The following is a 23,479-nucleotide window of genomic DNA, read 5'->3' on the forward strand; positions in this document are numbered from 1 at the left end:
TTTCTTTGTTAGTTTACTTGTTTACAATCTGTTTATGAAAACTAAAAATCTTAAGTGATCTTCCTTGGTTAAATGACACTGTGTGGCAAGCCACATGTAGTATATTTTGAAAGACAAGTCGTGGGCCATTTGAAATGTGTCCATAGGCCACAATTGGCTCCCGTGCCAGACTTTGGACATGCCTGCCTGTAGTAATGCTTTCATCAGCTCCTAACAAGTAATTTTACTGATGTCTGTTAGAGGATGCTGCGTATCAAACTATACAAATGTACAGTAAGCTACAGCTTCCAACAGGTTTGCTCTGTTGATGTGGGTAAAACTCTAAAATATTAAGTGTAATGTTATTTTTTTCATACCTCAGGTCAATAATGCCGTATTTTCAGGCCTCCTGCCAAAATGTAATCAGCTCATCTGGTCCAAATAGGCTGCAGGGTTCTGACTGTAATTTCACAGAATAGTAAAGAATCGGTCTCAATACTTTATGACCAATTACCGGGTAAAAAATCCTTGAAATCCCATCTCCTCCTCTCTCATTCACAGCATGGTTCAATCATCTGAGTGAAGTAAAAAGAAGCAGAAGACGATTTTTAGTGGAAGAGGACTCTTAACATTTTGAGTCAGTGTTGTGGAATGAAGAAATGGGAGCAAAGGCAGGGTTATAAAATTCTCAACTTTAATCAGTTCAAAAAGTTCACAACAAATGTAACACCTTGAGAAGGGAAATTTGCCATTAGAGATTGGGTACTTATTTGGATTTATACATTCTTTTCCTAATTAAACTCGTTGGCAATTCATTTGCTCTCCAGACAAAAAGCCTTTTGTTTATTTGCACAGAACTCAAACAGGTACAACTGAAAAATGCAAAAAAAAAAAAATACAAAATTAAATGTAAACCCAGTTTTATTTTTCATTTTGCTCTAAAGGTAGTGACTTGAAGCACTACTGCATGGTAAACAATCTAAATTAGTACAATTCAAAATCTGGAAAGCCATCTGAGTTAAACAGGAGTTGTTATAAAGATGCAACCAACTAAGAACCCATAAATACCTCCGCCACTTCCTTAAAACATCCCATAATGAAGGCTCACAAATGAGCAACAATCCTCTTAGAGGAAAACAAAACGCTGATGTCGACTAGGCGACAGCACACACGCGCACACACCCACAACAAAAAGAAACAATAGAATAAAAGGAAAAAAAATGTTCCCATGGTATTAAAGATGCTATACAATTGGGATGATATGCACATATTCGGTTTTGCTTTTCCTAAAAAAAAACCTCCACACACTTTTTTTTAGGTGAAGCACAACTCATGAGCAACAGATGCCGATACATGATGCAGCATCTCTCGGCCTTCATTCATTATCCATTAGATTCACATTCTCCCACAATGCCGTGGGGCACCAAACAAGCGGTGCATGCGCCACTAAAAGACCACTTCCTGTCCGTCACACCACAGGTCTAGAAGCCTCTATGCCGACTTGACACATATGCCGTTTTTTCACAAAAACCCTGCTCAGACTGTATATATAATATATTTATATATAAACAAATATATGGGGAAGAACTGGGAAAAAGAGAACATGGGAGATGGAGGGAACAGAACAAAAACAAGATGGTTAAGTTGTCTAATCGTTACAACGTCATCATGCAGGTCTTGGGATGGGCCAGAGACCAACAAAACATAAGCTTAGATTAACAGTTCTGGAAAGATATTACACAAAAAGTCTCCATAGAAAACGCAGATTATGTAAAAAGGGCCACAGGGTGACGCGGTAATCATTTACATATTGTTGGCATTGTTTTGGTCAACAAACATCCAATGGGACGGCCCGCTCTGCAGAGGGTGAGTGGCCTCCCACCACACTCAAGTGCCTCTCTGGGGTTTTGTTGTGTTTGCTGTGGTTAGGGTTTATTTGTTGGTTTGTTTGTTTGGAGTACTGTACAGTTTGGTGGAGCTGCTGCTCAGTCACACATCTCTTCGGGGATCTCGTGAGGGTTGAGGATGCCCGGGACTGACATCTGGATCTTGTGTTTCTCCTCCTGGGCCTGACGAAGTGATGCCTCCCTCTCCTCCAGGAACAGATCTGTGGTGTCCTCCCCTGCAAACTCCTGGAACAGAAGCAGAAAACAAGGAAACACTACGATTAGAAAGCCAGACTACACCACCTTCCATGCATTTTCTTTATACACTGATCTTAGTGCACAGTTTCATTACCAGTTTATTTAACACCTAACTGATGAGTCTAAAAATGTTGGAACTGTAAATTTCCCTCAGCCAGAGATGATATCAAACTGCTGAAAACACAGATATATTTAATTTACCATTTGAACCAAAGAAAGAAACGGCTGTAAATGTTTTGCTTTTTTGCTCAATAAATCACTTAGAGAATTAACTGGATAACAACAGTGTTGACAGTATTATGATTTGTTGATCTCATAAATTGATTAACTGATTTGTTTCGCCTGAAAACATCTCAAAAGTTCAGTTTTATCTCTAATTTCAAGATCATAATCTGGAAAATAACCATCGTAAATCCACTGAGCCTGGCAGCTAAATACTGGACTGATCAGTAGAAAACACTGAACACATCACAGTCACTATCATACACAGTTATACTCCAACAATAAGCTGGCACAGCAGCCACAGACCTTCCATATACTTAGCAGAACAACCTGACCATGCAGGAAAATGTTATTTCTGGAAACAACAGCTAAGCAGCTAACTATGTGGTCCCTGATAACCTCTGTGAGAAGAGACAAAGCCCGCGCAGCACACACAACAAACAGCAAAGCCGGAGCTATGCAGGGCCTTGTTCGGCTCAGTTCAGCTCATCAGAACAACAAATACACACAGACAGATTATTCAAATATATTATATTCAATTAACACTTAGTAGATGCATTAGTTTTTGTATATGGTTTGATTCAGCTGTGGGAGGAGGCACTAGGTTGCCTGATATCTCACAGAATTATCAACTCATTACACTCCATTTCCATCTCTGGTCTGACACTGCGTCCACTCTGACTGACTTCTGTGGGGGGAGGGAGATTTGATTTTCCCTCACCAATCACTTGAAACCAACATATCCTCCTGAATCTAAAGTCATTTTAGTCCACACTGATGTGTACCCATGACAACATACTGGTCTTGCCAGGGTTGTAAGAGTGAAGCAGAGCAAAGTACAACAAACTACAATGTTGGGTGATACTGAGATGACGTTGATGTAGAACAGCCTAGATGGCAGTGTCTATCATCTTTAAAGTGTTCGCCACTGATGTTATTACTCCTAAATTGGTTGTGGTGCATCACTTCACAACAGCTTGATAACTGTGCTGATTGGCCTACACTGTTGTGAGTATTTTCTTCTACTTGTATGAACCCAGGATACATACATGCTCTTTTGTGGGGCTTTATTTTCTTCAACATTTATTGTTTCTTATCTTTGACATATTAGTAAATAAAAGCTTAATTTCCACCTTTTTCAGGAGATCTGCGTTACATCAAAATACGACACAGAGTAGGCGACACAGAGCCTACAGCGTAGGTATGGCATCAATTTAACGCAGAAGTATAAACTCTGCTTTTGCCCCCCACAGCACTTATTGAATTGATTGATTCTTAACCAAGATACCGCTGTTTTTATGCAACAATATCAGACAAAGGAGTCAACTCTGGACTGCCTTTATGAGCGAAAAAGAACAAAAAAAAGAAAAATCAAGATCCCCTTGCTCTATTTTAATTCATCATGACACCTACAGTAGCTGAAGCTATCAAAAGCAATTTCTGAATGAGTAAAGCATTGTACATGACTTGTAAACTTTGTCAGACTCACCTTTATCTGGACAAGGAAGTCCCTAAGGTGCTCCTTGAAGGCAGGAATATCCTGGTTTAAGCTGAACAGCCCGGTCACAAACACCTTCACCTGAGCACTAACAAACACACAGCCACAGCAATGTTAATAAATGTGTATTTTACTACAACAGACAATGTGTGTGACTCAGTGTGCGCTGGTACTAACTCTTGTAGGTGGGGGAAGGCAGTCTTGAGCAGGTTGGCCACGTATTCCTGGATGAAGCCCTGGTTGTTGGTGGGGCTGGCAGGGTTTAGCACTGTAGTGATCTTCCCCTCCTCCACCAGGTTGAACATATAGGCCAGGATGGACGCATGCATCGTTAGGCCTGCAGGACACACACCAACACACACTCTTTCACTAAAGAAACTTAATTTATTCATCTTTAAAAGATGTTTACATCTGGGTATTCTGGTGTCCCGGCAGCTCAGGAGTGTGTGAACTCACCAGCAGTATGTGATGTGTCAGTGACTACAGAGAAGATGTGTTGTAGGATATCACAGAAATACGTCTGGTAGAAACTCTGAGCGGCTGCTTCCTCCTGCGCCACATTCTGCAGCAGTGTGTACAGAATCTGTAGACCTGCATGAGCAGACACACAAAGTTCAACTTCAGCTTCATACACATTGTTCAGTTCAAACTTCCCCACACTTCTTCCTCAAACAAGGAACATTATACCTGGATATTAGTGCGGGGCCAGAAGCATGACCTGGCTAGTAACTAACAATGAGTGCTTTTGAACATCGCTGAGGTAACACACACCTGCAGTGTCACATTTCTGCCTTTTAAACAAAATTGTTTGTGTTGTTTGAAGATAATCCCAACCTGTGACACACTGTCCTTGTGACAGGAGAAAAAACAGCACCCGGATAGTTTACACCATTTAGTAATTAAGCTCTAGGTATTGTTGCTCCATATGAACATTAGTACGTGTAGTTAAATGAACGGGGATATCAGCAGCCTCACCAGTATCAGCCACATTCCTCATGGTGTGTTTGAAGGCCCAGATGATGGAGTCCAGCACCAGTTTGAACTGGGCGGGGGGGATGGCGAGGAATGCAGGGAAGCAGTGAGAGTTTACAGCTTGGAGTAAGTAGAAGAAGTGGGTCCTGTGCTCTGGAAACTCCTCAAAGTTCTAGCAGAAAAAACACACACAAAAACAAGTTGTTTAAATACAATACAGTACATCATTCAAGAGTTTGTCCAATCTGGTCTGGTTCCCCCAGTGTTTATCAGCCTGTATAGGCACTAGGCCAGAGCCTAAAGGTACCCTTTACTTTTCAAAATCCTATTCATGTCACTTTCATTCTTTCAAGTTGACTTTATTACTGAAGTCTCTCTGAAAGTTAATCTTACTGTGTAGCCCAGACTTCTCAAACCAAACTAACGTCCTTGTACACAGAGTAAGATTTAACTCATGTACATAAACTCATTTGTGGAATATCAACAGTCTTGGTTAGATTTAGCTTTCCACGTTATGAATAATGTGTTTCATGTTTTACTTCAAACATGAAAAATAGAGCATTGAAAACTTGCTCTGCAGGCTGTCTGCAGGCTAGGACTGGTTTACTTTGATGTTTCAGAGATGACACCAACAAGCAGTTGAGAAACTTGAATGACTGACGTTTTTATCACCAGCAACCTTTTTTTTCTGCAATAGCTTTTATTAACCATTTCATAAAGGTTCCTTACAAATATCACAGGTCTTCTAATCAGGTTTTCTTAAACTAGACAGCCATGACTGTAAATTGCTGCAGGCAAACCCTCCAACCAAGACAGACTGGACTGTAAATGCTAATGAAATCAGTTGTATGGAGAAACTGCCCTTTACTTTGACACTACAATATACAAAACTATATGTAAAATACTAGGAAATTGATATATTAACATTATAATACATACAGTATCTGCTGTGAGGGATGATTTGTGATATTAGTCTTTATAAATAAAACTGAATTGAGTATGCCTGTAAGATGTAACCAGCTGCAGGTCATTGACAGACCCTGTTCCTGTATCGATAAGACAGATGTTTTCACCTTGGTTTTCTACTGACAATGCCCCATCACGTCAGAATGCACAAACATAATCAGTCCAGCATAGCACTCTGATTAACAGACTGCTGTGAATGCCACATGATGTCGATTGCTTATCTATGCACAAATGAAACCTGCTAATTCAAATGTTTGTTTTCTTGATGATGAATGTGTTTAGTCACCTACTGGACTGGAAGTGTTTCACATTTTCACTGAAGCAGGGACAGATCTGCCTTATGTCCAGTACATTAGTCGAGTGCTAATCAATGTAAATTATTACAAATCAGAAACAAAGATACAAAGCTCACAGTAAACCAAAGTGTGTGTGTATCCGTTTTTAATCAGGTTACTGAAATGATGATCAGCTCATTTAGAATCTTAACCATCAGAATACAAGCTGCGTCCAGCTGATCACTGTGCCTTACCTTGTTGATCATGTTTAGGGTGCACTCAAAGACAGCATCAAAGATCTGGGGTATCTCACTGGTGATGTGCCCCCCTAACTTGTTGACAATGGTTGCCATGGTGCTAAGGACCTCAGGCTCACGGGCAGCGGGAACATTGCGTTGATAGTCGATGAGGACGGCGTCCAGCAGCGGCGGAACAAAGTTTTCCCCAACCTGAAAAACAACAGGAGAGATTAGGAGGGATCAACAAGCCAAGAGAAGAGGAAAAACAGGAGCATCCACCTTTCCTGCACCTTAGACGGGTGCAGGAAAGGCATTTAAGTAAGACTTTTCAAAAACTCTTTTCTGACAGGTACATTACAAAGGTGCAGCTATAATTTTTGCACATGTTTATAAACTCTGACACACTATGAATATTAATTGTTATGCAGATAAAAACACAGCTGAGGGCACAAATGTCCAAGTCTGCCACAAGGAAACGAAATCTTAGTGTTTGATCTAAAAATACCAACAGGATTAGTTCTACTTCTTCGCTACTGTCAACCGTTTCATTGATTGCCACAGAGTGTAGTGTCTCCTGAGGACATGAGAGTAAAAATATATCACTGCTTTTTGCTAAAGTCCGCATTAACTTTTTCTTAAATTTAAGAATGTTGTTATAAACCACTCATGGCATTTCTGTTTAATGAATTTAGAGAGGAATGTTCATCACCCCAAACAGGGTTATTGTTCCTCAACACAGCTTCAGAAATATTAGGTTTTCCTCCCCCGGCAGTGATGTGCCTTTCAGAGCAGTTTCTCACCATCTGTGGGTCGTTTGATCGGCTGACCCAGCCTGAGATCAGTTTCAGTGTCTCTCGTTTCACTGTTCTCATACTCCGGATCAAGGGCTGTTTCGTCACCATCTCACCTGCGACACAAAGAAGAGACACATATTGAAGGTTCAACATGGGGAAAATTCCCTCACACATCTAATGATGTATTGTTTTCTTGTAAAAGTTCTGCACAGGGCACAGAGAAGTGCTCTTTCAGTGTGTAGCTCACACAAAACTCAACTACAAAGCTTTTGCAGACCTGTGCACCTGACTAATGCTGATTGGATGAGCAGTGGAGGATCTGCAGGAGTATGGCTGTGTGTCAGGGTTTCCTCTTGTTTGCTGTACATTATAGTTTGGTAGATGCTGAATTGCTCCCAAGCACACTTTAAAGGGATAGTTCGGATCTTTTGAAGTGAGGTTGTATGAGGTACTTATCCATCCCGTCAACAGATTACATAAAGTAGATGTCAGCTGGTACGCCCCCAGTTTGAAGAAGCACGCTGGAGTACTGCTGCGGAAACTAAGATATGTACTGCTGTGGACGGGTCAACAGCAAAAAGTATTGTAGCCACCTGAAAAAACTATATCACTTTAAGTGTACACTATATTTACAATATTTTTACTGCTTAACCCTAACGTCAGACAGCTCTTTCCAACAGGGAACTAAAGTTGTCATATTGCTCTCTTTAAAGCCAGACTCTATTGAGAAAAACAGTAATTTGACATCACCTAACACAGGAGCTGCTGGTCTACGTTTGCCTCAGTCAGTTTGTTTGTGTTATTGTGTGACTTCGGTGTTGAAAAGGGTTGGTTCAGATTCAACAGTCACATAATAACACAAACAAACTAACTGATCACAGCAGCAGTTGACCAGCATCTCCCTATATACAGCGACATAGAATTACTGTTTTTTGTCAGTGGAGTCTGGTGGCTTTGACGAGAGCATAGATGAGAAACTGAAGCTGTAAACGGCTTCCCCATTAGAAAAAGGCTGTCTACCACAAGGTGAAGCAGTGAAAATACTCCTCCACAGCAGTACATTGTTTAGTTTCCTTGTCAGACCTCTAAACTGGGGGTGTGCCATGTAGCTGTGGTTGAACTAAGCTACAAGTTTTAGGCTACTGTAGGCAATGTTACAAATCACTGAGCAAGGCTGCTTCATGGCAATATTAGTTTACATAATTTTTGTATTACTGTAATAAATTTTTGTATTTGTCATCAGATACAAACTAAACTGGATTATCCCAGACATTCCCATCTTGTTACTTTATAAATGGTTTCTTAATTGGATTTCCACAACAGAAAACAAAATCCCAACTGACATTACATATCATTTACTAGAAGATGTTATCCTTATCTTCCATCCCCACAGGTTTATTCATTATCAGGTGTGGGACGCCTGGCTTTAATCACAATCAAATGTTTGTTTCCTTTCTTTTGAAAAACCATCTGCTCTGCACTGAATCACTGTCAAATTGATTATTTGTGTCTTATTCTAGAAAAAGATGGATCATAGTCAAGCTGACCTACACACTGCACAAAAGGTTCGGTTAAGCTTTTGAATAGGATTTGTTTCTACTGCGTGGATTGCCATTTCTTCCCTGCTCTGAGTCAGCAGCCAATGCAAGTGCAGAAATCCTTGATACTTGATTATTACTGACAGACCTCATACGGCACCTCTCCTCCCGTTTAAGCTCAGGAAGACTCAAAGATGAGTCACCAAAACAGGCCCATGCAGGAAAAAACGGAGACAGTATTGCTAGCCTAGACACAAAATGCCACTACTGAATGACACCATCCTAAAATGTTACTGCATACAGAGGGTGCATAACCACAAAGGCAAAGGCTAGAATAAATCAGATATGGTGCAACTGTAGCACTGACCAAAAAAAAAAAAAAAAAAGCACAAAACGATAGCTTGTCTTAGTAAGTGTAGTTTGATCTTTCATTTCTAAATGCTTTCAACAAAGAGTATAAACACACGGCACTGAAAGCATTGGGTATCTTTTAAACCTGGCGGCAACACACTGATGCCGTGCTGGAGTGACACAAAAGACTGCATGCCTTAACAACAATGAAGGGACACACTACAGTATATTTATCAGTGTACAGATCTATACACAAGCTCAACAACCCAAACAACCCTCCACAAATCTACATCATGATAGACAAACAGATGGTCACATATCATCTTAGATTTAGGTTATCATAACTGTTGTCTTTTCCTGGTTTTAAGGGCTGGATTACGATAAAGTGATTTAATTTTCTGAATTTACCAACTGTCCTTTCATATGCCTTTACCTTCTTAATCATTGTATCCACATTACTGATATTTTTTTTTTCTTTTTTTAAATCTCAAGTCAACCCTACAATACCGACATAATATCAGTGTCAAAGTATGTGGTCAAAAATATTGTGATATTGTGATAAGCCTTACATCTCTTCCCAGGTGGTCACAATACACACCTTTATTAACATGTATGCAACTACTGTTATGTGACTGTAAGTGGCCTTAATCTACAAACATGTTATCAGTCAGCTGTATGATCCCACACACACACCTCCCTTACCATTTGTCTGAATGGCAGCAGAGATGTTCTCGCTGAGGCACTTGTAGACGTTGAGCATGTCAAGGTAAATCCGTCCCAGCTGGATGACAAAAGGGTGTCCTACAGCCTTACAGGCTCTGACGTTAGTCTTCAGGATGCTGCCAAGCTGTTTCACGGTCTCTGGGTCCTTCAAGATGTCCACATTCTGCCGGTGGAGAGATGAGCCGCGGGAAGAGGGATGGAGGGGAGGACAGATTAACACACTGTTCTTGTTTTTCTGTCATGAACATTATAGTCTGGTATATTGGGTAAACTCTTACCTTGGTAGCCTGCTGGATGATGCTGTCCCACACTTGATTGGGCAGCAGCATGTATTTTTCTATCAGGTGCTCTTGAACAGCCTGATCTGTCTGGGCTCCAATCATATAACCTACTGCTTCATAGAATGTGTGCACCTGGACATAAACAGGAAAACTGGTCAGCATGCAAACTTGATTGGGAAAAAGGCAAATTATTTCCCATTATTTTCCTATAAAACTGTGTCTCTCTGTATTTTTTTTTTTTTTTTGGGGGGGGGGGGGGAGGAGATTGACAAATGTCTTGAGATGATGAAAATTAGCATGTATTTGCTGACCTGCTGGGGTTGAAGGTCACAGATGATGGTGTTGATGTTGTTGAGGATCTCGTCGATGAATGGCATCACCTCTCCCACCTGCACCTGGATAAAGTGGCGCCGGCACTTTTGGGCGATCTTGATGAACGTGTCACAGGCCATGTCCTGAACACCGTCATGGGTCTCTGATGAAGGAGGCATGGAGGGTGATCAAAATTTATGTAGTTTTAAAAATTATATTTTTAGATCCGACATTTGTAAATCAGTGCAAACCATGTCTCACCGTGCATGAACTCAAAGAGTTTGTTGACCACAGTTTTGAGGAACTTCCAGTGGGCTCGGAGAAAGCGTGGATACTGGCCAACAATGTACATGATGTTGGAGGCTATGATGGCCTTGTTGTCTTTTCCTCTCTTCTGCTCGCACAGACCCAGCAGATCCTGAGACAAACGGGAGGTTTTTCAGAATTAGACATAATGTTTAGTGTTCTGTTCAATGGCTTCAAAAACATAAAATTCTGATCACATTGTGACAGTCTCGTAGGTCCTGAGCTTTTTAAATATAAACTACTACGACACAGAACACGCTGGTCGTCTATCTAACATGAGTTCAGAGCTTTTTAATACCTTGATGACGGTGACCAGGAACCTCTTCTCGTCCTCCTCGTGCATAGCCCCGCTGATGGATCCGATGGCCCAGCATAATGTGTTGAGGTTCTTCCAGGACCACTCAGTGCCGTTCACCTGGTTGTGGAGCTTCTCTGTCATTATGCGTTCTGTGTCTGCGTAGTCCAGGTGAGTCAGGTACACTGCAGGATAGCACAGTGTTATTAATACGTGTACAAAGCATGGTGGACTTTAATATAGTATGACTTATAGTACTTTAGTATATCTCTGAACATGGAAAAAAAAAGGGTAGGAAAAGTGAAACGTTTGCCAGTGTGGTAAGTGACACTGATCAATATAGTCATCAAAATCTAATTTTACCAGCAGTCATTGCTTTCTAGCTTTTATTTTATGACCCTGGAGTCAGTATAATAATTGAAAATCCTTCTATTTCAAATAGTCAATGTTACAAGCAGGCAATAGTAAAGAGTATAATCACTGAAGCTTTCTCTACATCCATTTTCTTAATGGCTCATCTTGCTCAGGTTCACAGGGGGCTGGAGTCTATCCCAGGAGACAGAGCCTGAATGGACTGCTGGTCTACGAGTTTCCAATCAATCTAAGTATACATTCACATTACAGGGCTTAATGCTCAGATCTGATCTTTATGCCCCAACTCTTCATATTTAGGTTTGAAGTGACCTGTATGTGATATCCGTGTAAACAGATCTCTGCCCTGAAACACCTCAAATGCAAACAATGACATCACACACATGCACGCAACAAAAAACCTCACATTTGCAAAACAGGCATTTGGGAAAAGATGAATGACACAGCATTGCAAGTGTTCCTCTCTGGAGTTATTTGCTACTGAGGTTGGATGACAATTTGTTATATTTTAAGGATGAGGGTAAAAAGACAAAGGAACGCAAAAGCCAACACTAGCCAATCACAGGCATAGTAGGACAGGTCATCTCTAGGCCAAAGGTCCAATGATGTCATTCTGAACAAAAATTAGCTGTTTGCTTCTGTTTGAGAGAGTGCCACTGGAGAAACAGCCCGGGCTATTGTACAAATGGGCTTTCAGTCCAGTGGGACATTTTTTGGACTATCGGAGCTTCAGAATTATGGGCTGTCAGAACAATGGGCAGTCCCCAGCAGCAATACACTAATACACTATAACCTGAAAAATCCATGAGCGGATGGGAGACACACATGAATTCTGATATGATCGATCCCACAGCGGTTGCATGGCGGTAATGAAATACGTATCGGATTTAGGACCACATATGAAGGTGGCACAGACCTACTTGGTAAAAAATATGATAACGTTGTCCTAAAAATCAGATCTGTGCCACATGAGGGCATGAAATTGGAATGAATTTGGGCCACATTTGCTTGTAATATGAACGTAATCTAAACTGCATGGTTCTTAACTGTGGGGGAAAAACATTAGCAACCAGAGGAAACCTATGCAGACACAGGGAGAAAATGAAACTCCAAACAGGAGAACCCCAGCCAACATATTAACCCCTGAGCCATGTGCACCCCAATTGTCCTACAATTTTTACACATCATGGTAATGCCGTATTTTTACGTATCATTAGGCGTGTGCCATATCATCTCATTCACAATAACACTGGTATATTTTTTAAAATCATATAAAAAAATTCATATTGTGATATTTGCGATATTTGGACTTGTTGACATATTGATGTCATACTGTTACCCACAGCAACAACAAGTTTGGCTGAAAGCGAAATAATTAGCGACTCCGCAGTGGTTTCAAAAAGAGGAGCAGCTTCAGTAGAGAGGAATTAGGCCTGGGCGTCCTTAGTGTTGAACAGCCTCAGACTTCTCAGACTCTTTTAGCAAGTTAGCGCGAGTTACCCTCCCTGCAGAAGGAACTCATTCAGCGGCTCCACAGGCAGTAGCACAGGGTCTCTCCCTCTCCTTTCACGCTGCGTGCACACGGGAGTCGGTGATATTTTGTCATAAAACTTTGGTAATGAAAACCTATGTGACACTCGCAGCTCGACAAAAAACACAACATGTATGTGAGTGTGCAATAGTTATGGTAGCACAACAGCCAGTCACAGGTTACAACGTGATGATTAGAGGAGAAATGGCAGAGCATACAGGTCCAGGTGGGAAAAAACAACTCAATCATTTAGGGATTTTGCTAAAAGAGAGGGAAATCGCCTACTGATTTAAGGTACATTTTCTGTATTTTGGGAGCTGTTTAAATGTGTAATTTGTGGTAGAACTATTAATATTGTATATAGAATCTGAATCTCACTCTGAGTTACTGTTGTTTACAAACTAAAGAAATGAGAGATCATTTTTGTTCAGTTTTTACTGATTATTTGATGGTAAACTGGTTAACATCTAAGACTATATCACTTATTTTGTTGCAATACTGTTTTCCTTAATTAATAATAAAAAATCTACATATTTTTTTACCAATTTGACATATCATCAAGAATATTGTTATCGCAAATATACCCTGAAATATCATGATATTATTTTAGGGCCATATCACTCTCCCCAAGTACTGAGTAAAATTAACAGGGCAGTAGCATTATTGTCAATGACAAAGTTACTGGATTGACAGATAAATTAGAAGCTATACAGATATATCACTCTTTGTAGTTCTGATCGACTACACACTCCATCTTTAAGACAAGTGGCTAAGAAAAAGTTGGCTACAGGTAATGGCAGCAGATATGGACTGAGGTGCTCTTATTATTAAGCCATACCAAGGGTTTCCCTCATGTTCTTGTAGAGGTTGATGGAATCGGTGTCCTTCATGAACTCTCTGACCACCTCTCCCTGGTCATTCTCCACCACCAACACTTCCTCTGGTTTGGCCATCCGACTTACCATCAGCAGACGCACCTGTTGCAAGAGATAAACACCTGTCAGCAAACACACACATCGACGAACAGCCTTACTGTGCTTACACTTGCACACACACACATACTGTATATCACAGTGTGTAATCTGAGTAGGGATACATGTTAAAGGATAATATACGACAAGGCGTATTGCTATACACACATACACACACACACACACACGCACACACACACCACACACTGTTAATGGAATGTAAAATATTATCACCACAGAGAAAAATATCTGTTGTTATTTTGCTTCACGGGTTGCTGATTTTCAGTAACGTTCTAACTAGCAAATCTTTTGGCAGCAGTTTAGCAGCCACCTGTTGCCTGACCAGTGCCAAATGATTCTAGTATGACTGTGAGCTAAGACTCCACTGAAACAATTCAGCACCCCTACACACTTGACTACTGTGCAATCTCTAACTTAAAAAGTGTGTTTTCATAAAATCAACTGCAACAGCTAACTCAAAATATCTAAAGTTGTGTTTGTCAGTTTATGGCTATGTTGTTGACATCCCAACAATGCATTAATTCATTGTAATGCATCAATGCATATGTAAATGTTATCAGACGGGAGGGGAAAGGGCAATGAAGGCTACAGGTGTGTTAATTCTTTAATAAATCAGTTTAATACAATGTAATCTGCTGTGTGTGGTACCTTGGAAAGTACAGGTAGGTAGAGCTGTCTGCGTGGTGGCACGTCGAAGTGCTGGTTGCCAGAGAGCAGGGGGGACGTGGACGTGGAAAAGGGACTCTCTCTGTACAGTTCAGCAGCCAAGTGGTTCCAATACTCAAGACAAATTTTGAAGATCTCAGTCTCTTCCACCTCTGACACCAGCAGCATGTAGTGGAGGGCCTGGGAGATGACCAAGGGAAGAATTACACAATGGATGCAGTTTAATACTCCTTCTGTTGGATAGATCCATTTGTTTATTATGCAATATTAGTCTCCCATTTTCTCCTGTGCAGCCTGTCTAGACAAGCTGTAATACCACAGGACTGTGTCCCTGCTACTGACAGTATTCTCTCTTACCTCCATTAATGTCTCTCTGAGGTTGAGCCGCTTCTCAATGAGCTGCCCGTGCTCTTTGAGGAAAGTACAGAGGAACAGACTGAGGTTCTGGATGAAGTTCTGCTCGTCATCTTTCCCGTTGGCGTAGGCCAGCCGAATGTTGGTGTTCAGAGGCAGCATCTGATCGGATGAGATTTGAACCTTAATTAGTATCTCTGAGAAAAAATGTGAATCTGAGTATGATCTTATCTGAGGCTCACTCACTTGTTTGAGTTGACACATGGTCAGGGTGAAGAGTGTGACAAACTGCTCCTCATACTGGCTGACGCTCACACCGGCAATCTCTGTGAGGCACTTCAGTGTCACATTGCGGAACATGGGCACGTTCAAGAACTGAAAACAGATAAAACAGATGTTTAGTTAAAGACTATTTTGGTTAACAATCTGTGTGTGTAACTAGCAATTATATGTAGTATTTTTAAGCTTGCTTGGCATACTCCTCCATGAGAGAGGATTTGTTTTATGAACAATTAATTAGTTATGGGTCCTGCAGTTCTAGTGAGCTTGTTTCATGACACTGTGTGTGATTGTGCACATACCTTATACACCAACGTGCTGATCAGTTTGGTTTCAAAGATGTACCCCAGAGGAATCCAGTTGAGAAAACGAAGGAGGGTTTCCAGAGTGGCGTGGACCAGGGGGGCGTTCTGGGAATTTTCCTAGAGTACAACGAATGAGACAACAATTAGCTTAAGGACATACACTGGCATGTATCTCATATATAATGATTGTATACCAATGCTAAAAAGTAAGAGATGAGGGTTTGCATACCATAACAAACTGGCAGAGCTGGAATATCTGAGAGAATTCATTGCACATGCTGGAAAATAAAACAGGAGAACCATTATGGAACAAACTTTATGCACCCAACACATTTTGACACTGACATTTTAGGGATCTTCTTGCATTTACAAGCTCCCTCTTAAATTAATGTCACCTTGACTCTTTATATAAAACAGTACAACGCTGGGATTTATGGGATTGGGATGGGATTTTTTCATCCGCTGAGCTAAACCTGACAGATCCTGAGGCATTTCTTGTGATCATTTTGCCTCTAAACAATTACTGATTAATTATGACATTTGTTGAGTGAAATAGGTCTTCTGATATTTCCCCTGAAGGTCAGTCTTTCTTCCCTTTAGTGTATTAATGTTTTCTAATGTTTGCGGGGGTAGAAAATTATATTAGTCAAGGTGGTTGCCTCTGCAGTAAAACATTGTGGAAAAAATCTTAAATTCATTATTAAAGCATGAAAGAATGTTTTCTTAACTGATGAATCAAAGCTTGAAATTTACAGTTGCTCCTGTAAAACACACATGACACACCTGAGGCTATAAAACAGTGAGTACAGCCAAAGTCAAATGTAGCTGAGTGGTTGAAATATTGAGGTGTGAGACTGTTTCAGTTATAGTGCATAAGCTCATAAAAACAACTGCACACAAACAAATAAGAAACTCTACTACACTCTTCAGACATTTATCATTGTGTGTAGAACTTAAACTATATAGAACGGGCTGTCTGAAGTCGCAGAAAGCACACATACCAAACAACAACTTGTGCAGCTTTGCTCTCAGTTAAAGACTCTCTTGGAACATCTGAGACCAAATAAATTGGTGCTAAACCTTGGCAATGAGACGACCACCATATTCATTGTATACATACAAACTACTGCATATAATATGATGGAACATCAGCCCCAGTCGATCAAGCTTGACAAGCATCAATTGTCCATGGATATGAGGGAAATAAAGTTCATTTGTTTTTGACATCATGACTCCAACTGCATATCTCAAAGTTTCCTACGCTGTGCAGCCAAACTGCACACAGCTCATTTCTACTGTGCAGTATGTGCAGGCTGTGCACAACACAGTGCACAACTGCTTACAATTAAGGCAACACTGAAACTGCAAATCAACTGCATAATACTTGAAACGACACTGATTGACTTGTGAAATGGAGCGGTAATAAAAGTGTCAACAACAAGAGGCATCCAGTGCAAAGCAACTGCAGTTTGTCTGCAAGTCTGTAAAATACACATCACAGCATTACATCATTAGATTTACTGCCTGCTGCAACATTTTTCAAAATGCTAACACACTGAGATCATATTTTATGATGTTCTGAAAGTGCGAACATATGTAGGATCAGTGACGGACAAGATTTCATTATTACTGCCTTTATAAAGCATTTGTTTATAATGTGATATCCCACACAAAATCTGTCTTTTGACTTTGAAACACTCATTGTTTTGGCTAAAGGGTTAAACAGGTTAATTATGAAATGTTGGTGGAACACTCAGATACACTGACCCCATTGTAGCTTTTCTAGTAATGCCATCAAAACAGGATTGTGCTTCCAGAGGTTTGTGAAGATGCAGCATGCTGACCTGTCTTTTAGGTGCTTGGCTTTGACCTGGGTCATCTGGCCACTGGAGAAGTCAAAGACCTCCTCACTGAGGAGCTTGAGAATGACCATGTTGTTCTGACAAAGGCTCTCGCTGGTACGACTTGCTCCAACAATGTCACTGATGAATGTGGGCCAGTGCTTGGGCCACTCCTGCTTCAGGATCTACACACACAGGGACACACGCACACATTAGTGTTACATGGTTCAACGGTGACATTTTCCACTGAGAGCCACATGTGATCTGAAAATGAAAAATTAAGAGGATGAATCTGTGACTCTTGCTAAAAATAACAATTTCAATCTCAAGTCAGGCATGTGCCCCTGTTCCTGTTTCACTGTGATCACTCAGTAGTAAAACACAGTGTACAAGTTTGTTTGTGAAATCACATGATACAAGCAAACACCACACAACCAGAAAAAACAACATACATGTACACAAACATTTTAAATGCAGCCTCCTGAGGAAGAGTGAGGAATCTGGAGCTCTACAATCCCTGAAGGCCAAAACAATGTTAGCTCAGCTGACGCAGGCAGTGACTCATTCTCACTGGCATTAATGCAAAGTCACTTGTGTAGCCAGTGAGCCAATCTCTGTCTCCTTCATGTAAATATACATCACAGACACATGCACATGCATACACAAGGAGGTGGTGTCAAACTGTGAAAGTGAGAGAGTGTGTGTGGACCAATAAATCACTGAGCTCTAATTTGTCAGACTCATGATCTTTCTGATACACATCTCAGTGACTCACTACAGTGTCCTGAAGTGGTCCGCACTAATTTGTTGATCAGACAGCACACACCAGTGAGCAGCTAATTTCTATGGCCCTAATTTAGAGGATTCAGCACTTTCCTGGAGTACAAGTGCAATCACCTCTGACACGACTTCTTACATAATATGTAGTTCTGTACTTATATTGCGCATCATTGTTGATAAGCCCTTTGCTGGTTAAAAAAACTAAACATCTTCATTCTAATGTTTCCATAAAAACAAATACACTGCTTCTCCTTCAGCTTTCAGATCCTCTTTCTAATCATGAGGCCAAAGCGACAATTTATAAACATCCACTGCCCTGCTTGAGAAATTCAAGGAGAATTAATATGCAATTTTAATAAGGAATCATGGACTCAGCTGACCTGGACGGTTTAGAGTCATACAGACTAATTAAGAGTGACATCTTCAGGTTAAAAATTATCACTGCAAAGGCTTAGGGGAGCCTTGAGGCACCAAGATGGCCAAACAATGAAAATCTGTTTAAAACAGACTGACAGCCTTTCTATCTTTTTCGTATGAATCATGTTGTACTGGTTACATACAGGTATGCTAAACTGTCTTGCATTTAGAGGTAGTGTATGTGGTGAAAAGACTAATATATTTTTTACCTAGTAATCACTGGATTGCTCTGCACATACCCCTTCACTTTAGCTACAGAAAAGCCATTGATCTATAATCTACACCAAGCAGTGACATTAAAGGAATACTTCACCCACAAAAAAGACCATCTGTATATCTATTATTCATGGAGTGTTAAATTTAATTTGTGAAGTAAACTTTGTTTTTCTTGCATTCCTCCACCATGAACCGAGAATCCAAAAAAAGGTGAACATTTTTTGTGGATTGAAGTCATTGAGGTCCATGTTTACCAACAGCAAAACTGCATCAAAACAAACGTTAACAAACACTTGATAAAACCCAAATCTCATTTATCCAGTTGTGAGCACAGTACTTCGAAACACATGCATTTTTGCTAAAATAAAAATACAAAATATAACACACTTCCACCTGCAAGTAACTGCCTCAGCATGGCCATACGTATGTGCACCATTTAAGCAGAGGCCAAACTCACGTGCGGGCCGGGCACACTACTCACCCATGCATAAGACTGTTTGTAGTGACTTGTTTTAAACTGTAATGTTTTAGCAAAAATCCATGTGTTGGGGAAGCACTGAGTATACGACTGGATAAACAGGACTTGAATTATACTACATGAGTTGTTTTAGAAATTGCAAACAGATGTTTTGATATAGTTTTGCTGTTGTTAAACGGGGACCCCTTTCACTTAAATTCATGACGAATGTTAGCCTTTTTTGGATTCTCCATTCACCATAGAGGCAAGTTACAGTGACAGTAATTCATATTCAAACAGTCAATTTGCTGGTGAAGTATACCTTTAACACTATATCACTGGTTCAATGCTTTTAGTTGACATTTTTTACCTCCTATATCCTTCAACAGAGAGCTTAATTTGTTTACTATGATTAATCATTTATAGTCATCTAACTCATCTACATTTTAATCATCTGCCTAAACACATAGTGACTGTGCCTGTGAGAAACTAACCAACCATTTCCAGCAGCAGCCAGTGAGCCATAATGTTGTTCTGTATACTATATCTCTGTATTAAGGACACTATATCATGAAGTGATCTAGCACTCGTCAGTGGCTTTCAAATGTCTTAGGCAATGTGCAGGACGCGAGTAGCTGGCTAGAACTGAGCTTGTTGCTCCGGTGTGCTCTCTGCTGTCAACGTGGATAACTTCACTGAAACTGTTTGCTGCCACTTCTTTGTGCCTCTCCACGATTAACTCACATGCAACACTGTGGGGTTCGGGAAACCAGTGTTTTAACAGTGAGGTGTTTCTAACAGCTGGGATACCCACAATTATGAATAATGGCCATACAAATAAAATGAATCAATAAGAATATTTTTTTAAAATGGCTTGTAGCATCCCTATCAAAAACACACTTAAACCTTAAAGTTCACACTTTGACTGACAGTTGATGTGTAATGGAGGTAGGCCTAAGTTAGGCAGTGAGCCTAGATGCTCTACACATACATTCACAATTATTTTCATGTACTACAGAATAATAGCTATAACAAAGCAAAATTTGTTGGACATCATTGGAAAAGACACAAGCTCAAAGAAGACGAAAAACAAGACAGAAGGGTTTAGCAGCAGCAGAGAATCAGAGCTATAAAAACAGCTGGTACATGGTTCGAAAAGTAGTCTTGAGTCTGGTTAATTTGGTAATAAAGTTGTCGTTAGTATTAACGGCTTACCTGAACAAGGATCATGTTCAGCTTCCCAATGTACACCTTTTCTTTCTAAAAGGTAGAAATAAACAAGGAATAAATGAACGTTAGTCACACCGTCTCAGTTTCAGAACACAAGCCTTCTGTCATTTCATCACTGCATTAAAAATTCAATTTGGAACATGGTGAAATGTAATATAACAAAAATAACTAAATGAAGGGATGGAGGTCACAAATCAAACAGCGGCAAAATTAAGGGTGGCGTTATAGAAACAACATGCTGACAAAAACATGATTAAAGGCAAATATTCAATTTTGACGTTTCCTGTTTTGGAAGAATCAAAGTAGATCCATAATGTTACTTTTGGTATGAGGGAGTAAAGATGTGTGTGTTCTTAAAACACACCTTAGGATTGATTAATTAATTAAATCTAAAATAAACTTTAAATGTATTCTAAAACTACAGCCTTCATAAACTAAGTGATGAAGTCAGACTATTATAATACATCTTTTACACTGCAGCAAATTATGTTAAAAAGTATGTTTTAAGCTGGATGAAATAACATTGTTTAGAGCATTTATAAAATCCTTCTACCTGAAAGTGAAACCTTCAAAAATTCCAATTCCTGTCCAAAAGCAGTCTAGTCAACTCAGTTGGCTTAATAATCTGAATAACCTTCGTGCAGTCCGGCCAATTGGTTTAATCTGTTATGCTTCCTCAGCATGAAGTTACTTATTAAATACTAAAAGCCAAGTGGTTGCATATCAGTCAGAGATAGACAGCAGTTTGATTATTTTTATACCACGCCTTCACCAGACCTGAGCCTTTTACAGTTAGCTCTGTTTAAAGGCAAAGATGTTTGTGTCCACTGTCTTGCATGTTTCTGATTTAAATTACAGTTTAGTTTTCAATGTACATTTAAAGTTTCATTTGTTCCAGTTTTGCTTTTGTTTTTTAACACTATGATGGATATTTCAATAAATACTTTAAGTTTTTGTGCTAGTGTTCATTAACAATAACAGTACTGCTAATTTTAAAGAGAAAAACATAGATTCATAAATTATAGCTTTAGTTAGGCTGACACACATAACACAACCTGGCTCCCTACTTCCCATGTCATGATCATACAGTTAGGTTAAACAGCAGAGTGAGAGCCAAACAAAGTGACTTCCTGAAAACTGCTGTAATAACTAGCGCATTTGAATGTCAGTCATTTCATTTCAAGGCTGAATCACATTAGACGCCTGTGTTTGTGCCTCTCTCATTAGTGTGCTGCTCATAAATTACAGACAGCAATCGCAAAGAATTGATACATTTTAAACCCAGTCACAGTTTTTTAGCTGAAGTCGATTCACAACAAATTAGCATGTGCGTTTAGTAGAGGAGAGCCAAATGCTGCGATCTCCAGAGGACAGCAAAAAAGTTGCCGTTGTAGGTTAAACACAATCTTAATAACTCAACCCTCTGGTTGTTTGAGCGGTCAAGCTGACTGAAAACACTTTCAAAAGCAGCTGAAGTCACCATCTTTGGTCTGGACGACGCAGCACTATGGTTACCAACATTACTCATGGCTGTCCTGAGATTGGCTGCACTGATGGAACATAAATACAAAACAAAATGAGATTCACTTGGATTTGTAAATAAGGCTGTCAATGTCAAATGCAGGCTGAATGAACATAGCCTTGGTTGTGGTAAGTTAAACTGTAGAATATGTCACTGCAGTGTTATCTTGATACTAAAGAGTCTGTCCAATTCTTTTTCATGAAGAGATAATATGGAGAAAAAAAGGTGTTTGCTCAAGTGTACATTTTATGTAAATCCAACTTTGGAAAAGAGCTAAAATATTAACCAGACCCTTCATTATTATCATCATCATGCATCACCATTGTCATAATATTACTATTTTTATTAATAGTTTTTAAGAAACATTTAAAATTATTTTCAGTTTAACATTATTTTTGTTAATTTTTTTTATGATTGTATTTTTTATTTTGCTATTGTTTGTTTATTATTTATATTAGGGTTAATTTATTATTACTATAATTGATAGCTTATTGTTGTCGTTATCTTTAAATACAGGTCCGACACTAATTCACCCAGACAATTACCCAAAAAAAATATAATTCAGTTTCAATACGTATTCAAAGTTTACTTACCTCCACATTTGATGCATCTGATGAAGTCTTGATAATCAGACCAACAACATACTTTTTTATGCCTGGCAAACACACAAAGATCAAAAGGATACCATGAGCATGCACCAATAAAATGTGTGAATCGAAACACATCCTGACATGACGAGTTGCCTGGAGCATGTTACTCAACGCAGTCTGCAGGCTTATATCTAGCTGCATCTAGCCAATCTTATCCCAGTACATTTGTACTATTAAAAAAGTCCTCCATTAACATACTCTTGCCAAGCCAGTTGGTAAACAAATGGATTTGGGCTGAAACTGCCACTGAACTTCGATAGGGCTTGAGTTTTGGTCAGTTCAGTGGAAGTTACATTTCCCCAGGTATTTTGCAGACAGTCAAGATTGTCAATGTGAGCAGAGCATCTTCAAAAAAATGTGTTTTCAGCTCCCTCGCATATGTTACTAAACTGTATCTGTACTCTGAAAATTATGTGCTGGGGTGTGGTGAGCGGAGCCGAAAACAAGGCAATACTCTGACACAAGGGGGAAAAGACATACTTGCCGGTCGCCCTGCACTGGGTTAGCCACTTGAACAAAATTCAGGCATCTACGGTCAGAAGCAGGGAAGTCTTAGGTCAATGAAAATAGGAATTTTGAGCAAAATTATAGAAGAATGGAAGGAGGCAGAATCAACTGATTTGCACATGATTATTAAATTAATTTCACCGCATTTTGCTCCAACCAAAATTTTTTTAGACAATTTTCATCCCACTCTGTTTTCAGATTATTGAAAAAAAAAACCTAGATAAAAATGACTGTAAGCAGTAGGTTGTAACCAAAGAAAAAACATTTTGTTTTGAAATCTAGAAAACAGGAAAATGTTAAGAGAATTTAATGTAGAATTGTCAATTAAGCAACAATTAAAGGTGCTGTAGATGACATTCAGAGCATTAATACCGCAACAAACCACTTTTTGCTAAGGAAAAAGTGGGGAAATGGCGTCCTGAGCAGAGTATGACGAAACGCTCCCTGTGTGAGGATTGTAATCCG

The 23,479-nt window shown here is 39.7% G+C and overlaps 1 protein-coding gene across 3 annotated transcripts in view; it reads right to left on the minus strand.

The window, feature by feature from the left end:
• Positions 1-656: 656 nt before the first annotated feature.
• xpo1b (exportin 1 (CRM1 homolog, yeast) b) overlaps positions 657-23,479 on the minus strand; it is a 31,948-nt gene continuing 9,125 nt past the window's right edge. For all 3 annotated transcript variants that reach the window (XM_049601314.1, XM_049601313.1, XM_049601315.1), the window contains exons 5-25: positions 22,451-22,512; positions 20,321-20,365; positions 17,239-17,420; positions 15,624-15,672; positions 15,392-15,511; positions 15,057-15,185; positions 14,814-14,972; positions 14,439-14,636; positions 13,637-13,775; positions 10,899-11,080; positions 10,556-10,712; positions 10,294-10,457; positions 9,980-10,114; positions 9,681-9,864; positions 7,096-7,202; positions 6,311-6,505; positions 4,819-4,987; positions 4,300-4,434; positions 4,021-4,180; positions 3,835-3,931; positions 657-2,111 (exon numbers count right to left, since the gene is read on the minus strand). In XM_049601314.1, the coding sequence (XP_049457271.1) occupies positions 1,965-2,111; positions 3,835-3,931; positions 4,021-4,180; positions 4,300-4,434; positions 4,819-4,987; positions 6,311-6,505; positions 7,096-7,202; positions 9,681-9,864; positions 9,980-10,114; positions 10,294-10,457; positions 10,556-10,712; positions 10,899-11,080; positions 13,637-13,775; positions 14,439-14,636; positions 14,814-14,972; positions 15,057-15,185; positions 15,392-15,511; positions 15,624-15,672; positions 17,239-17,420; positions 20,321-20,365; positions 22,451-22,512 (2,915 nt within the window). In that variant the 3' untranslated portion in view covers positions 657-1,964. The remainder of the gene's footprint in view (positions 2,112-3,834; positions 3,932-4,020; positions 4,181-4,299; positions 4,435-4,818; positions 4,988-6,310; positions 6,506-7,095; positions 7,203-9,680; positions 9,865-9,979; positions 10,115-10,293; positions 10,458-10,555; positions 10,713-10,898; positions 11,081-13,636; positions 13,776-14,438; positions 14,637-14,813; positions 14,973-15,056; positions 15,186-15,391; positions 15,512-15,623; positions 15,673-17,238; positions 17,421-20,320; positions 20,366-22,450; positions 22,513-23,479) is intronic.

The sequence above is a fragment of the Epinephelus fuscoguttatus genome, linkage group LG16 (assembly GCF_011397635.1).
Source record: "Epinephelus fuscoguttatus linkage group LG16, E.fuscoguttatus.final_Chr_v1".
Classification (NCBI taxonomy): Eukaryota; Metazoa; Chordata; class Actinopteri; order Perciformes; family Serranidae; genus Epinephelus; species Epinephelus fuscoguttatus.